We start from the raw sequence: 18,432 nt of genomic DNA on the forward strand, positions 1-18,432 counted from the left end.
AAATAACTTTTAAATCAGTGTGTTTCCAATCCTCAAAGAGTTAAGAAAACAATTATATACCAAAGAAGACAATATACCTAAAAGAGGGCAGATACAAATGAAGAAAATGTGGCTATGCAAAAGAATCAATAGAAATCTGAGAAACAAAATTATAATCATTTAAATAAAAATATAATTCATGAAGGTAAAATACTACACACACATTCTAAGAAAATGTGGTGACTTATAGACAGTATCAAAAAAATCAATCTAGGAAGCAGGACAGATTTCAAAAGGCAAGTTATAAAAGGAAAGTTAAGAGATAAGGGAGATGAATTAAGAGGATTCAACACCCATCTAATAGGAGTTCCAGAAGAGAGGTAAGAGGAAAAGATAAATATTTGAAGGAAGATGGCTGAATATTTTCCAGAATTGAATAAAAATATAAGTATTCTGATTAAAAGTATATCCTAAGTGTCAAGTGGGAAAAATAAAATTAAAAATTACTTGTAAACACATTGTAGTGAAACTTTAGGACATCAAAGACAAAAGAAAAAATCTACAAAATTATCAGAAAGTAAGCAAAAATGCCAATAAAGAATAATAATTCTTAATGGCAAGATACAACAGAAAATAATTGTTAAAACTTTAAAATACTAAAGAAAAAGAATTGTCAAGCTGGCATTTCATACATAAAGTATCAGTTTAAAAAGGAAGTAAAATAAAGACATCCCCAGATAAAGATTCATAAGATTTATAACCTCATTGAACAGACTAAAGAAAAAATTTCAGCAAAAAGAAAAGTGAACCCAGAGAGGACTGAAATGCAAGAAATAAAAGCAAGTAGAACAAAAGGTAAAATACATTCATAAATATAATTAATAACTGAAAAATAATTTTAGGAACTAAATTTTCAGGAAAAAAGTGATACATCATAATTTAGATGACATAAGTAATTTAAAGAATAAACTCAGAACTATGCGTCTAGACAACTATTGCCCCCCTAAAAAAAAGATGGGAAGTAGAATAGCAGAGAATAATCAAAGCATTCTGAAGTATTTTTCTCCCACGAGAGAAAGAAATATTTTCAAGTTGTGTGAAAAAGAAGATATAGCTGAAATGTATGACAAGACCATATGGGCACTTGCAAAAGAATAGGAACAGGATCTATAGCTTCTAAACCAGAAGAAAAGTAAAAATGGGGAGAAAATACAAACTTAACCACTCCAACAGAAAGGAAGAAAGAAGAGGGAAAAGAAAAAAAGCTATACAGGAGAAAGAATATAACAAAATATGATACCCATTGGTATTCAAATAAGTCCAAACACATTATTTAACAAATCAAGGTAATTAAACGTTAGCGAATTCAAATAGACTATCAGATTATATTTTTAAAATCCAGCTCTTGCCTGCTCACAAGACATTAACAAAGCAAAATGACTGGCAAATCTGAAACAAATGGATATCGAAAAAAGGCATCTACTCAAACACAAACAAAGGATAGCTGGTGTCAAGACAGGAATATCAAGCAAGTAAAATGCCTGTGATCCAGCAATCCCACTGCTGGGCATACACACTGAGGAAACCAGAAGGGAAAGAGACACGTTACCCCAATGTTCATCGCAGCACTGTTTATAATAGCCAGGATGTGGAAGCAACCTAGATGCCCATCAGCAGATGAATGGATAAGAAAGCTGTGGTACATAAACACAATGGAGTATTCCTCAGCCATTAAAAAGAATTCATTTGAATCAGTTCTAATGAGGTGGATGAAACTGTAGCCTATTATACAGAGTGAAGTAAGCCAGAAAGAAAAACACCAATACACTATACTAACACATATATATGGAATTTAGAAAGATGGTAACAATAACCCTGTGTATGAGACAGCAAAAGAGACACTGATGTATAGAACAGTCTTATGGACTCTGTGGGAGAGGGAGAGGGTGGGAAGATTTGGGAGAATGGCATTGAAACATGTATAATGTCATGTATGAAACGAGTCACCAGTCCAGGTTTGATGCACGATACTGGATGCTTGGGGCTGGTGCACTGGGACGACCCAGAGGGATGGTATGGGGAGGGAGGAGGGAGGAGGGTTCAGGATGGGGAACACATGTATACCTGTGGTGGATTCATTTCGATATTTGGCAAAACCAATACAATATTGTAAAGTTTAAAAATAAAATAAAATTTAAAAAAATAAAAAGGAAAAAAAATTCAAAGGGAAATGAGACTGCTATAGGAAGATATTAACTCTGTATCAGAAGGACATCTGATCTGGTGATCACATGTTGGATGGCCCCTGCTCTAGATTCTGAGCTCCTATCTCAGGGAACTGGAACCAATATTCAAGCCCGTAAATTGCATGAAGATGTGAATGGAGCCTGTGCTGTTCATGGCTGCATTGCCACTGTGAGCAAACTGTCCTAAGAATACTACACAATTTTAACAAACAAGGAAATCCTGTCACATATGACAATATGAGTGAACCTGCTTTGTGAAATAAACCAGTCATAGAAGGACAAACACCGCATGATTCCACTTACACGAGGAGTAACTGCTTCCTTAAACTTTGCTCCTTACTGTCAAACTATGTTTCAAAATGCTTATATCAATTATCTCCTGGAAAGCAAGGAGATCAAACCAGTCAATCCTAAAGGAAATCAGTCGTAAATATTCATCAGAAGGAGTGATGCTGAAAGCTTCCAATATGTTGGCCACCTGATGTGAAGAACTAACTCAGTGGAAAAGACCCTGATGCTGGGAAAGATTGAAGGCATGAGGAAAAGAGGATGACAGAGATGAGATGGTTGGATGGCATCACTGACTCAATGGACATGAGTTTCAGCAAGCTCTGGGAGTTGGTGATAGACAAGGATGCCTGGCGTGCCACAGTCCATGGGTTCAGAGAGTCGGACACGACTGAGCAACTGAACTGAACTGATACTAATTATCATTTCACCAGCTGTCATGAGAATTTCAGTGTGTGAATGCCTGGGAAATTGATAATTTCTTATTTTTCTTATTCAAATTGAAAGGTATATAGCAGACCATGAAGTGGATAAATACAGAGAATGCTTGCGCTCTGGTGTATTGGAAACCTATGGACTTTAAAAACACACATGATTAAATCCCCCATTTACAGTGTGACCTTACCTGATTGGCTTAAACTTTCAATTATCCTTTATGTAGAATGGGAATAATGTCCATATCAAGGTTGTTTGAAGGACTAGAGAAATATATTTACAGTACCTAACATAGTACCAAATAAAGTAGGGATGAAATGACTGATGGTTATCAGTATCACTCTTTCTTACTCATTTCCAAAACAGAATGAGTGGAGGAATCAAAGATCTAGTTTCTTCGAGTGTCTTTGAGCGAGTTACAAGGGCAGAAAGCTACACTTTTGCAGACTGTTTGCTGGTATTATATAACATGTTTGCTTTGTGGGACTTGAGCAGAGAAATGTATCTTGAATAAATAAGAACAAAAAAGCATAAAACTTTTAGGGCTTCTAAAACTCCAAACCCAAATATCAAATCAAGTGCATCAAAAGGCATCTCTTATGAAACATTTAAAAGGAAAGGTCAGAAAGTAACTCAAAACAACTGTGTTCAAGCCAAACTAAAATAGAAAAATGTAAACATTCCCCAGATTTTAATGTTACTATTTTCATTTAGGCACCAGGATCTGCTCATTGAGAAGCAGGTGTGCTGCCATGGAGACCATTCTACGTATTTCCTTAGAGTCATTCATTCACCTGAGAGCTATTGCAAGAGTTCACAACTGACTCTTGATGATTTAAAAGTTACTCTAGCTCATGCAGCTCAATACCAGAAAAATAAACGACCCAATCAAAAAACAGGCCAAAGAACTAAAAAGACATTTCTCCAAAGAAGACATACAGATGGCTAACAAACACATGAAAAGAAGCTCAATGTCACTCATTATTAGAGAAATGCAAATCAAAACCACAACGAGGTACCATTTCACACCAGTCAGAATGGCTGCTATCCAAAAGTCTACAAGCAATAAATGCTGGAGAGGGTATGGAAAAAAGGGAATGCAAAACAGGAAAGCCACTATGGAGAAGAGTGTAGAGATTCCTTAAAAAACTGGAAACAGAACTGCCATATGACCCAGCTATCCCCCTGCTGGGCATACACACTGAGGAAACCAGAACTGAAAGAGAAGTATGTACCCAATGTTCATCCCAGCACTGTTCTCAATAGCCAAGACATGGAAGCAACCTAGATGTCCACTGGCTGATGAATGGATAAGAAAGTTGTGGTACATATACATGATGGAATATTACTCAGCTTTAAAAAGAACATATTTGAATCCGTTCTAATGAGGTGGATGAAACTGGAGCCTATTATACAGAGCGAAGTAAGTCAGAAAGAAAAACACCAATACAATATATTAACACATATATATGGGATTTAAAAAGATGGTAACGATGACCCTATATGTGAGACGGCCAAAGAGACACAAATATAAAGAATAGATTTTTGGACTCAGTGGAGAAGGCGAGGGTAGGATGATTTGAGAGAATAGCATTGAAACATATGTATTACCATATGTGAAAGAGATGACAGTCCAAGTTCAGTGCATAAAACAGGGCACTCAGAGCACTGGAACAACCCAGAGGGATGGAATGGGATGGGAAGGGAGGTGGGAGGGGGGTTCAGGATGGGGGACACATATACACCCGTGACTGATTCATATCAATGTATGGCAAAACCCACCACAATACTGTAAAGTAATTAGCTTCTAATTAAATAAATTAATTTAAAAATATGAATGATAAATAAATAAGTAAAAGTCATTCTAGAAAATTACTAACCTCCTTTCATTCTGGGTTATTGTGCCATTTTCCAGCTTTTTAACTGTAGTCGCCAGCACTTTATTTGCATCATTGGCAAAGTCTAAATCTCGGACCTCGGACAGTGGGACAGACACAATGGCAAATGCTTCTTTATCTTCTTTTGTCTGGCAAGTTCCAATCTGCAATGTGTTTTTCCATTAAGATTAGTTGCTTTATTAAAAAATGATGCAATACTCCTGAAGTACTAACACATCTTAGTACTGCAGAAGAGGTACAAAACAGAAGTAGATGATCCAAACACAACAATTCCTACAAGCATAGCCCACTATGAAAAGCTGTAGAGACACAGATCTCTCCTGCCCGTTTCCTGCCTTGTTCTCAAAGCCCGACTGGCAATGTTTCCCTTTTACCCTTGCCCTTTGCTTCAGTTTCAACAGAGGAGAGGAAATGCCCTTCTGGAATCTTCTTCCCTTCCTACATGCTGCTCCCATTCTCTTGGTATCTCTGTTGCATCTTCTTGAATCACAGCCCTGCAGTGACCTGACTGGTGCGCATGAGTCCTTGATGAAATCCAGTGCAACAATCTCTAATATTGACAAAGTGCAGTTGTAAGAACATGTCAGTCATCCCCTAATCCTATTCATACAACATCTGGATGAAAAGTAAACCATTCTCAGAAACATTTACCTTCAACATAACAGGCCTCTCTTCATCCGTGTCTATGGGGATGCTAGTACTGGTTACCCATGTGTTTGTACATAGATGTCTTAACCGCACATATGAGTTCCTAAAAGAAAAATAATATTTAAAAAATGGTTTATAAAAAATTAACACACTTAACATTAACATATTTAACAATTTCATACATGATATGAATATAAATATATTTTAGGCAATTAGTGAGTATAGATCAGTCACATTTTAAGGGAAAATCTGACTACAGACTATTTCAAAGCATGCAGTATTATTACCTAGGCCGGTGGTTCTCAAAATCTAGACCTTGGACCAGCACCATCAGCATCACCTGGACACTAGTTAGAAATACAAATTCCAAGGTTTTATCCCAGTCCACTGAATCAGAGAATCTGAGCCTGAGGTCCAACAGTGAGTATTTTACCAGCCTCTCCAGGAAATTCTGATGTATACAAAGGTAAGAAGCACTGACTGTGACCATCTCAGTTATAATGGCTGTCTCACTGTAGTCCCTTCTGTGGTTTAACCATTTGCACATGCAAATATACAGTGTAGTCGATCCTCAGTAATTGCAGATTATGTACTTGTGACAAATTATCTCTACCCCCAAAATCAATTCTTGGGGGAACTTTGGCAGTCTTTCTCAGACATGCATAGAGTGGCAAAAAATTTGATTCCCTGCCATTCACATCCCCAGTGAGGCTGAACAAGGTGACGCTCTGCCTTCTCGTTTCTGCTCTTGAATTGTCACCAAGTGTCTTTTCGTGGTCTGTATATTACCATGATTTCACTGTCATTGGGGAATTCACTGTTGAAAACAGCCCCAAGTGTAGTGCTGAAGTGCGGTCTTGTGTTCCTGTAGAGCAAAGCTGTGACGTGCATTACAGAGAAAATACTAATGACAGAGAAGCTTCATCCAGGCATGAGTTATAGGGCTGCTGGTCATGAATTCAGTGTTCACGAACCAAAAGTATATATTAAGTGAGGTGTCTTTAACCAAAAACACATAAAAAACAAGGTTGAGTATTAACTGATTGACAAAAATACTGTGTCCAGAAGCTTGCAGGAACCTAACTCTGTATTTCCCTTAGGAGCAATGGTCCCATATTTGCTAATTCATGTTCCAGCAATAGTAAGAACCAATGATAGGTGAATTATGAAAGAGTGTATGAGAAAGAACAGCTAGAGCTTCCTCCAGCTCAAATATTATCATTTTCAGTGAAACTTTTATTATCATTTGTTAAACAAAATGAATAAAGTGTCCATTAAAAGAAAACCATTGTGGTAAGTTCTCTGCTTCAAGCTGCAAGAAGTTCAGAAGGAAAGATAAGATAAATCCCTATAATACAAGGCAGAAAGCATTAAGGCCAATAAGAGAAACCAAAAAAAAAAAAAAGGCTTCAGGGAAAGAGATTTAGTCTCAAACACCATGGTTCTGCTCATTCATAAAAGTAGATAGAGACTGAGTTTCAAAAATCTAGAACAGCAAAGGTCCGGTCATTGTCCAAATAATCAGCAAGGTGGTGCTGTAATACCTCTGTGATACCACTTATCTTCTGCATGGAATTACACAGGAGATGTCATTTGGACTCAATTATCCTCACCATTGTATTTTAAGCATCTGGAAAGTGGGGCCATAGCTGGAGAACGACCAGCTCCATGGTCGTTCTTACCCCTGCACTCTTCCTATAGATGCTTATGGAGTCAACCTAGATGGCTGAGTTCCAAACTGAGGCCACATTTGAGCCATAACAACTTGCAGTTTCTAACAATTCTAGAAATGAATAACTCCTTAGGACCTACACCACAAAAATCCTTTCTTAGAATCTTTATGTAATTTGAATGTCTAAAATATGAAGACATTGGGAGGACTTCCTGGCAGTCCAGGGCTTAAGACTTTGTCTTCCAATGCAGGAGTATGGGTTTGATCCCTGGTTGGGAAGCTAAGATCCCACATGTCTCAAGGCCAAAAAAAAAAAACATAAAACAGAAGCAATATTGTAACAAATTCAATAAAGATTTTAAAAATGATCCACATCAAAAAAATCTTTTAAATAAATAAAAATAAAAGACGAAGGTATGCATCATAGTGGTTAAGAGTATAGACTGCAAATTCACACTCTTCAGGATCAAATTCCACCTCATGAGCTAGACATTGATTGATCAACCTAGTCACACTAAGCCCGTAGTTCCCTAACCTGGCTGCACATTAGAGTCACCAGAAAAGCTTCTACAGCCTGTTGCCCAGGCTGCACTGCACATAATTTAAATCAGAATGTCTGGGACTCAGAGAAGGCATCAGTACTTTTTAAAGATCTCCAAGTGATTTCACTTATCTTCCTGTGGCCAGAGCATAAAGGGCGAAATGCTGCACAGGTGATTCCAATTTAAAGCTGACATGAAAAGCAAGGCATTAACTAGTTCATCCCAGGTGGCTCAGAATTCGCCTGCAATGTGGAAGACCTGGGTTCGATCCCTAGGTCAGGAAGATCGCCTGGAGAAGGAAATGGCAACCCACTACAGTATTCTTGTCTGGGAAATCCCACGGACAGAGGAGCCTGGTGGGCTATGGGGTCGCAAAGAGTCAGATACTACTGAGTGATTAAGCACACACAGCACAGCTAGTCTTTAGTTCTGATCTGTTAGAATTGCTGCCAGGATATTTATAAAGAACTTGACAGAGTGCTCAGCACACAGCAAGAGCTCCAGAGTTATATTACAATAGTAGTTATTACTAAGTGTTCATTAGCAGAAGCTTTAAAACAACTAATGACAAAGAATATGTTAATACAAAAATCTGTTCTATAATGAGAAGGGCTTCAGCGGCTCTGAATAATAATAGATGAACCCTGCCATATAGAGCAAGGCTCTGGGGCTTGTCTATATAGTGAGATCTTTCTACCTTCTCCTTAAGCAAATTTTCTTCGTTAGAGTTCAAGAAGGGCTCTATGTTTGCTGAGTTAAAATCTAAAGTGAGTAGTCAGAGCAAGGATTTATTAAGATGCCATACTCAGAAAAGAAGGTCAGCGACTTGCATCAAGTCAAACCTTCAGTGTGGATCTCTTTACAGATCTCTGTTGGTAGCCCAAAGAGAAATGGCTCATGCAAGGCCAAGATTCAGCTACATTTCGCCCATCCAAGTACCAAACAGGTCTGACCCTGCTTAGCTTCCAAGATCAGGCATGTTCTGGGTGGTGTGACCACAGACTCAGCTACATATCTCATGAGTGAGAACAGCTGTGAAACAGCCCAGGAAGCCCAAGGAGCAGTGATTTCCGGCAGTGTCAGTAGAGCAGCGTTTTCCCTTCTCTGAAAGTAACCTGCACAATAACATCTGCATTTTGAGCATGTACATTCAATCTAACCACTGCGATCTGCCCAAGGCCAAGGACAAGCATGCTGGATCAAGGACAATTTAGAACAATCCCATTAAACTTAATAATAAAGGCAAAATTTTATCCATCTACAGATTGCATCCTAGTGCTATTGTTGGAAGGTAGACAGCTGTGAGCCAAAAAAAAAAAAAAAAAACATCAAATCCGAACAAAAGAATGTAAAATATTCTAAGTTACCAATTACCTCATTAACAATCCTCCTTCCCCCTCTTCATTTAGGTCTACTTGTCTTCTAGCTGGGCCTTCAGCACAGCTAGCAAATTTCAATATTTTTCCATTTCATGTTCCTGCTACTTGAAACACTTCCATCCCAGATGGAGAGGGCTTGATCTTTCAAATCATTCAGATCTTTTCTCAAATGTCCTAAATCAGAGAGGTCTCATACCTAATAATAGAACTCTCCATATGCTTCAATTTTTCTTCAAAACATTTTTATTACCTGACCTTATAGTTCGTGCTTATTTGTCTATTACCCCTCTCTCCCATTTGAATTTAAGTTCATCACCAGCTTGCTCAAAGTTGTCCTTCCCATGCCAAGGGCAATGCCTGGGAGGCAATCAATGTTCAGTAAAGATTTGTTGACTTAATGATTAAATAAATGAACAAATGGACAAATAAATAAATAAATGAATGAAATCTGGAATTTGACATAATAAAAATGTCATAAGTATTTTAAAATTAATTTTTACTGGAGTATAAAAATGCCGTAAGTATTAACGGAAATGCTTCTAGATTGTTTTTCATTTTAGTAACCACGGGACATCCAAGCAGTAGAAATAAATAATTCTTATAAACTTTTCAGAATTTCTTACTTATTTTTAAGAATAGAACAACCATGTTAATCTACTCATAAAAGAGGCATGATTTTTTACACTTGTTTTTCACTTACACTTGCTCTCTTGCTGTCACAAAAATTATATTAAAATTATGGTTTTAATTCCTTACCAACCAGTAAAATTATTCAAAGGGACATCATTATTTAACCTGTTTTTTTTTTGTGTGTGTGTGTTTTTTTTTTACCTTGGAACCAGGCAGTCTGCTCTCTGAAGAGTCGTGGCATCCAGTTCGAAAAGCGACGCAATGTCATTTCCATGCGGGACTGAGACCAAAGTGTACATGATCTTCTCCCCTGCCTGGCGTTTCTTCTTTGAAGCTGGAAGATCCCCATCTCTCTGTTGAGGTGGTAGAATGTTTTTTACGTTTATTAGATTTGTTACTAAACTGGGAGAGAAGTTTAAATTTGCATGTATTTCTTCATTGGATTATAGTGATGCCTAGTTCACACACTCCAGAGGACTTCAGCTGGGCAAATTATCAAAGCAGCAACAGTCAAAATAGTTAGGGCCCTTCCCTGATATTAAACCTATTTTCACAGTAGTAATTTTGAGCATTCCACATTTAAAACAAACACAGAGGGACTTCCCTAGTGGTCCAGAGGTTAAGAATCCGCCTTCCAATGTAGATGATGTGGGTTTCAATCCCTGGTCCGGAAACTAAGATTCCACACGCCTGAGGGTAACTAAACCCTTGCACTGCACTGGCTGAGCCTGAAATCTCTAGAGCCCGTGCTCCACAACTAGAGAAAACCTACACACCACAACGAAGACAGCTCAGCCAAACCAAGCAAACAAAAACACAGAAGAAACTGTGCCGAATCATCTAGATGTCATAAACTGGAAGCGTGGACGTGTTTCAGAGTTCCTGCCTAATCCCTAAAACACTATTGGGATATTAACTTGGAGTGAAGGGGAATCAACAGCAGGATTCCCATTCAGTTCACTGGCTATTCTAGAAGATCCCAGAAGATACTATAATGGCAAATAAAGTGAAGTCAAATGGAATAGAAGCCTTTATGATGAAACTCAGCCAATATTTCCACTACATCTCTACCATTTTAAGCAGAGAATAACACAAGACTGATGATTATGCATTTTCTCTTGAACTTCCCCAAGTTCCTATGTCCCATGGAAGGATCGATGTATAAGAAAACCAAAACAGGATACAGCAATTATAAGCTTGGTAATACTTCTACATATTTATTAAATCAACTAAATTTGAATATAAGAGAGGATGGCTGTCATTGTACCATCAAAGGAAGTTGAAAGAAAATATAGGAGGGAAGGGATGCTTGAAGGTAAATGAGAGCAGTTCATATCCAAAGACAAGCTTTGCTTTCAAGGTCGCCATGGCAATGTAGTACTACACCTGATCATTCCAAAATGTTCACCTAAAGCACCATCCCAAGGCTGTGAGCATCATTGTCCTTGGATCAGAAAATCCTTACCATTTCTTGCTGGTGTTTTCTGTAAATGGTGCACAAATTGGCAGCACCACTGACCTACAAATGGGCAGAGGAACTGCCAGGGTCCGAAGTAGAAGCAGGATTGCTATCTGCTAAATCTCACACAGCCTAGCAGTTCCTGGTAGCTCTTGGCATCTTTCACTTCTAGGCCCTCCACAAAGATTCAAGTTCAAACTTAAATGAAGATAGGAGTCTGGCAAACTCTCCCCAGGTAGTTTAATCCCCATAACAGTTGTTTCTTATCAGTAAGTATGAACTATGTGTATTCATCAGAAAACAGGTAACTTACTACACATTAGAAGGAAGTTTAGGGAAATAGGAAAGAAGGAAATGCAAAAACAGTAAGCAAATTACACTTGTGAATTTACACAAAGCTTCTCAGGGTACCCAAACCATTCCTTGGTTGTTCTTGCTAATCTTACAACAAAAATTTGAGAAAGAGGAAGAACATTATTTCATTTAAACAAAGAGATGAGTGCAGTTACCTGCAGGAGATGAAAGATGAGGGAAGGAGAGAAAGAAAGAAGATGGAGAAGGGGAGGACCAGAGGAGAAAGAGGGGGAGGAAAGAGAAAGGAGAGGAGAAAGAAGGGAACGAGATGGGGAGGAGGGAATAAAAAGGGGGAAAGGAGAGGGGAAAAGGAAGGAGAAGGGAGCAGTGAGAGCAGCAGTGAATGCTCAACTCCAAATTTAACTAGACATCTCAATCCATATCACCCAAAGCCAGAGGCCTGATCTGCAGCCCTTAGACATTGAGTGAGTCACTCTTCAAAGAACAACCTTCTTTAAGGTTTCTGAAAAAATTCTCATGGGTCAGAAGACCCAATTCACAGTCATCTGCAGTGAGGGCATGGAAATCTGTGAACTGAAAACAAAAGTCTTTGAAGGGCAAAACACCATCCCATCTTGAGAGAAGAAAACCTAAATGTCTTTAAATAACCCAATAAAAATGGCCTTGCCAGACAAGCAAGTTAGGAAAGAAGGCAGCCTGGGTAACATAATAGCTTAGGCTCATGAAATCTCAAGCTTGGGAAAGATCTTCATAGATCATCTGTGAGCTAAAAAGACTACTTCCCAAATAAATCTCTGGCAGCAGCTAGTCAAGTGAAATTCTATTATTTGAAATGTGTTCCTTTGCATCATGAAAACATTGGTCTTTAATTATTCCCTACTGAAATGTAGGCAGCCTTTGTGCCTTTCTACAGTTTCATTTATTTCCTGTATTTCAACTCTCAAGACAGTTGAGGGAAAGAGTCTAAAGAAAGAAAAATAGTTGGAATGAGGAGGTCAAAATAAGGGAAGGAATGGGAAGTGTGGACACTAGAAGGAAAATAGGAATGTGTGAGAAAAATATGACACCAAAAGCACTTTCAATGAAAAATAATGATTGATAATCAAGCTTCCATGAAAACGAATTTATCCTGCTCTGTGAAAGACACAGTCAAAAGAATGAGAAGATAAACCACAGACTGGGAGAAAATACTTGCAAAAGACATATTTAATAAAGGACTGGTATCCAAAATATACAAAGAACTCCTAAAATTCAATAATATGAAAACAATTAATCGAATTCTTAAAAGGGCAAAAGACCTGAACAGATACCTCACCAAAGATGACATACAGGTGGTAAATACATATATGAAAAGATGATCAATATCAAATGTCATTAGGGAACAGCAAAGTCTCTAATTAGATCTCACTTGCAGCAATGATATCCCATATACACCTACTGAATGGCCAAAGTCCAAAACACTGACAACACCAAAGGCTGACAAGGATGCAGAACAACATGAACTCTCATTCATCACTGATGGGAATGCAAAATGGTACAGTCACTTTGGAAGACATTCCAATGGTTTTACACAAAATGAAACACACTCTATACCATATGATTCGGCAATCATGCTCCTTGTCATTTACCCATAGGAGCTGAAAAGCTATGTCCACACAAAAACTTGCATCACAGCTTTATTTATACCTACCAAAACATAAAAGCAAACAAAACACCTTTCAGTAGGTGAGTGAATAATAAACTGTGGGGCATTCAAACAATCGCATGTTATTCAGCACTAAAAAGAAATGAACTATCAAGCCATGAAAAGACATGAAGAAACCTTAAAGGCATAGTTAAAATGAAAAAAGCCAATGTGAAAAAGCTACATACTGTGTGACTTCAAACATATGGCAGTATGATATTCTGGAAAAAGCAAAATGATGGCACAGTAAAAAGATCAGGGCTGCCAGGGATGGGAGGGGAATGAGTAGGAAAAACACAGAGGATTTTTAAAGCAATGTAATTATTCTGTATGATACTTTTATAATGGATACATGTCATTCTACTTTAATCAGAGAGATAGAAAGTTCTACACCAAGAGTGAACCCTAACGTAAACTATGGACTTTGGGTCATAATGATGAGCCAAGGCAGGTTAACCAGTGTAATAAACGTACCTCTCTGGTAAAGGATGCTCATGGTAGGGGACACTGTACTTTCGTGTGGGCAGCGGTATATGGGAACCGTCTGTATCTTCCACTGAATTTTGCTATGCATCTAAAATGCTCTTTACAAATGCCTGTTTTAAAAAAACCCAGTCTGTGTATGCCACAACTATAGAGCGTATCCTCTAGAGCCCGGGAGCTGAATCTACTGAAGCCCAAGCACCCTAGAGCCCATGCTCTGCAACAAGAGAAGCCGCAGCAGTGAGAAGCCTGTACACCGCAACTAGAGAGGAGCCCCAGCTCACTGAAACCAGAGAAAAGCCCACACAGCGATGAAGACTCAGGACAACTGAAAATAAATAAGTAAAACTATTAAAAAGTACACAGTCTGAGAGGAAATATTTGTAAGTTATATATCTGATAAGGGACTTGTATCCAGAATATAAAAAGAACATTTACAACTCAACAGTTGTAAAGACAAATAACCCAATTAAAAATTGAACAAATGATGAGACCCAACATTTCTCCACAGAAGACAGAAAAATGGCCAAGAAATACTTGCAAAAGTGCTCAATCTCATTACTAAATAGGAAAATGTATTAGGATGGTTATTGTCAAAGAACAGACAATAACAACTGTTAGGATGTGGAGAGACTGTAACACTCAGTCTCCCCCCATATTGCTGAGGAACACACAACGGTGCAGCCGCTTAGGAAGAGTTTGGTAGTTCTTCAAAATATTAAACATATAACCAGCAATTCTAGGCTTCCCAGGTGGCGCTAGTGGTAAAGAACCTGCCTGCCAATGCAGGAGATGTAAGAGACATGGACTCAATCCCTGGGTCGGAAAGATCCCCTGGAGGAGGGCATGGCAACCCACTCTAGTATTCTTGCCTGGAGCAGCCCATGGACAGAGGAGCCTGGCAGGCTACAGTCCATAGGGTCGCACAGAGGTGGACATGACTAAAGAGACTTAGCACAGACGGAACCAGCAATTCTAATTCTAGGTATCTACCCAAAAGAAATGAAAGTATACGACCATGCAAAAACTTGCACATGAATGTTCATAACAGCTTCATTTATAATAGCTGAAAAGCAGAAATAAGCCAAAAGCCCATCAAATGATAAACAAAATATGGTACATGCACCAAATGGAATATTATTTGGACATGAAAAGGAATGACATACAGATACATGCTACATGTATGCATTTTATTATGTTAAGTGAGAGAAGCCAGACACTTAAAGGCCATATATTGTATAATTCCATATATGAAATATTCAGAAAAGGCAAATTCAAAGAGACAGTAGATCTGGGTTGATAGGGGCTGCTAGTAGATATAGACTTTCTTTGGTGGGGGGTGATTTAAAAAATGTTCTAAAATTAGATAGTGGTTGCAGATTCACAACACTGTACCTTCTAGGATAATTCTTATGGTATGTGAATAATAACTTAGTAAAGCTGTTGAAGGAAGAAAGGAAAGGAAAGAGTGGGGAGGGAGGGAAGATGGAAGAGACAGGGAGGTAGAGGAGGAGGAAGGGAGAGAGGGAGGGAGGGAGGGAAGAATAAAAGAACCAACTAACCAACCCAAAAGTACACTGTTTCATTATCTCTGCCATCCAACTCAACATGAAAATCCAAATATTATACTAAGATATGGATGAAGGAAGTAGCTTTCCCTGGCGGCTCTGAAATGTACTGGTGACACAGGAATCACACTTCTGTCCGCCTCCAAATAACTGAGTCGAGGTCTCAAGAAGATCTACACAATCCTCTTATACAGGGCCCAGTAGAATGTACCATATGCGACCAGGAACTCCTTCTCAATAGTAAAAATGGTGGTGACATCTGATATTGAAGATAAAAATCACTACAATGAAGAAGGCAGAGAAAGAGGAATGGGGAGATTTAAGAAGAGAAAATGCTAATTCTGAAAGGAAAAAAAGGAAATTCTTTTTTTATTATAACATGAAAACTTGGGGAGAAATAGATCAGGAGAATTACAATCACAAAGAAATATTATAAAAGAGCTCTTTTTTGTACTTGGCAATGCTATTGCAGCCAAAAGAAAGAACCACCAACATAATGAGTGTTATTAATACACATGAGGGAAGACTGCCTCAGAATGGAAGAATGCAGAAATAAAGGATGAGATCAGGCAGTTGTAGGAAAAAAAAACTCAAAGGATTTTTGAGACAAGTGGCTTAAATGTAGTATCAAAAAGGCACAATTAAAACACAATTTTAGCTAAGGAAAATAAAATCTAATCAATTGTATTGAACCATATTTGAAGAAGGGCTTCTCTGGTAGCTCAGATGGTAAAGAATCCACCTGCAATGCAGAAGACCCAGGATTGATCCCTGTGTTGGGAAGATCCCCTGGAGGAGGAAAAGGCAACCCACTCCAGAATTCTTGCCCAGAGAAGTCCACGGACAGATGAGCCTGGTGGGCTAGAGTCCACGGCATTGCAAAAAGTCAGACGTGTCTGAGCAATGAACTTTCATACACTTCACTTTCGTATTTGAAGAAATGTTTTATTAACAGAAGATAAGCATGTACCCTAAATATCAGAGAGTCAATAAACAAGTATTTGACAGTTTCTCTCACTGTAGGCCAATGTAGATGCAACAAATTAGTATTCCAGTCTTTCTGGAGGCATTCCATATCCCTGAAAGGTATCTGTGCTATCTGCACACCAATCTTCTCATCATAATTTAGCTTTTGATGGAGACTTTCCTTCAGGGAAAATGCACTAACTGCCCCAAGGCTTCATGTCTACTCAGCAACTGAGAGGGCTTCCCCAGTAGCTCAGTGTAAAGAATCTGCCTGCAGTGCAGGGATGCAGGTTCAGTCCCTGGGTTGGGAAGATGCCCCGGAGTAGGAAATTGCAACCCACTCCAGTATTCTTGCCAGAAAAATCCCATGGACAGAGGAACCTGGTGGGCTACAGTCCATAGGGTTGCAAAGAGTAGGCTACGAATAAGCGACTGAGCACAAGGACGGGGAGCTGAGAGAGGACTTTGTGATTATACATCAGTCATTTGTGAATTCATTTAGTGGAGCCAATCCTCCTGTCTACACTCTTTTTCCTCTTTTGAAAAGCTAATAAAATGAATTTTCTGGACATGTAAAGGGAGAGCAGGTCCAGGTTCCTAGAGACTGCCCTCCTACTGAAATGGAGCAGGACCCTATGGTCCTTGTCCCCCATGTCCTCAGCCTGCCTTTTGTCCATGGAAAAACTTTAGCCAAAGAATAGGTTTAATCACTGAAGTGAGAACAGAATGCAGAAACAAAGGAAACCAGTCAAAGGAGACCAAATAATAATAGTTTAGCCATTAAGCAGAGTCAAGGACCTTTAGTTCCTCCTCAAGGGCTATAGATAATATTCTGAGCCATAGTCTATGAGCTGTTTTGCAGATACTGAAACTCACACAGAGTGGAAGAAGTTAACTACATGATGACCAAACTGTGGCCATGACATAAGCTGCCACAATTCAGAGAACTGGCCTCAAAGAAATGGAAACAAAGCAACCTTGGAAATGAAGATTAACTGTACTTAAAGCAATTAAGATGATATTGATCAGACCACCAATGACCGATTTTAAGATGACTGTCAGGATTGACTGTGCTGTTTCTGCATGTAGCCCCCTCCCTCTGTCTATAAAAGCTCTTGCCTCCAGACTGTTGAGGCGGGGAGAGGAAGGGGACAGGGTTGGGGGCGGGGAGGAGTTGGCTTTGGACAGGCATCTGTCCTCTCCCCCTATCCCCAACCAGTTGCCAGCCTCCGAAATAAAGCAGTTTCTACCAACCTGGCCTCTTTAATGGCTTCTGAGCATGAGCAGCTAAACCCCACTTTCTATTATATCCCACTTGGTAATATTTCCCTGTGGAATCCTGATAAGAGTGATCAGAGACCTCTCTAGTTTGACACTCTTACAGTGAACAATAAAAATCCTTGCCATACAGAAACCTCACTTATTAGGATTAACCAAAAGCTCACTTTAAATTACTCATACTATTTAAGACCTGTGGTTTAACTTTAATTACACAGGATAAATGGAATGCATATTGTACCCCCAAATCATCTGCTTAGGTCCTTGGGGATAAAAAGCTTTACTGAACAGATAAGTCCCATTTATAAAAGCATGACAGTTGTTTATTTGGGAATAGGAGCTTCTAACACATTTAGAAGTTTTTTTAAAACAGTGCTGTAGTCTAAACCTTTCTGTTATTAATCTCTTGTACTCTGTTAATTTGCTTAACAAGCTGTCATAAGCAGTTTGATAGCAAACTTCAAGCTAGCCCTTTGGAATTTTTTAAACAATGAAATGTGAATAATGAGTTATAGTATATAATTTATAAATGAATGGATTGAGTTTCAATATACAAGAAAATTAAAGCTTTATTCCCATAATACAAAAACAGTTTTGTTCAAAATCGTGTGCTTGTGGCTTTTGTTTATAAACCCACATCTCTTTAAAGGAAAAAAAAAAGACCCCAAAACACTAGTTCCCTGCTGAGAATTACAGAAGCACACTTCTCTCCCTCTTTGCATCATGAAAATACATTACGGTACAACAGAGCTTAAACAGGTGTTAAATTTAACATCAGCTCATTCTCCCAAACTCTCTCAATTTAGGGCATGCAGGGCCTCAGAATGTTAGCCTAGTCTGCTGGGCTTTTAGAAAACTAGCATTTACACTTGGAAGGAAAGGCACACCGTCTCTCAGACTATGTAAGTCGAAAATCCCGTATGGGAAGCCAGAGTGGATACTAATGGCTCGTTGGCTTCTCC

At 38.7% G+C, this 18,432-nt stretch overlaps 1 protein-coding gene across 1 annotated transcript in view; it reads right to left on the bottom strand.

Annotated features, from left to right (window-relative positions):
• The window catches only part of ITPR2 (inositol 1,4,5-trisphosphate receptor type 2), a 589,478-nt gene that overhangs the window by 407,412 nt on the left and 163,634 nt on the right, over positions 1-18,432 (bottom strand). The window contains exons 11-13 of the mRNA XM_027541575.1: positions 9,919-10,070; positions 5,498-5,597; positions 4,829-4,989 (exon numbers count right to left, since the gene is read on the bottom strand). Coding sequence (XP_027397376.1) covers positions 4,829-4,989; positions 5,498-5,597; positions 9,919-10,070 — 413 coding nt within the window. The remainder of the gene's footprint in view (positions 1-4,828; positions 4,990-5,497; positions 5,598-9,918; positions 10,071-18,432) is intronic.

Source organism: Bos indicus x Bos taurus, chromosome 5 (genome assembly GCF_003369695.1).
Source record: "Bos indicus x Bos taurus breed Angus x Brahman F1 hybrid chromosome 5, Bos_hybrid_MaternalHap_v2.0, whole genome shotgun sequence".
In the NCBI taxonomy this organism is placed as follows: domain Eukaryota; kingdom Metazoa; phylum Chordata; class Mammalia; order Artiodactyla; family Bovidae; genus Bos; species Bos indicus x Bos taurus.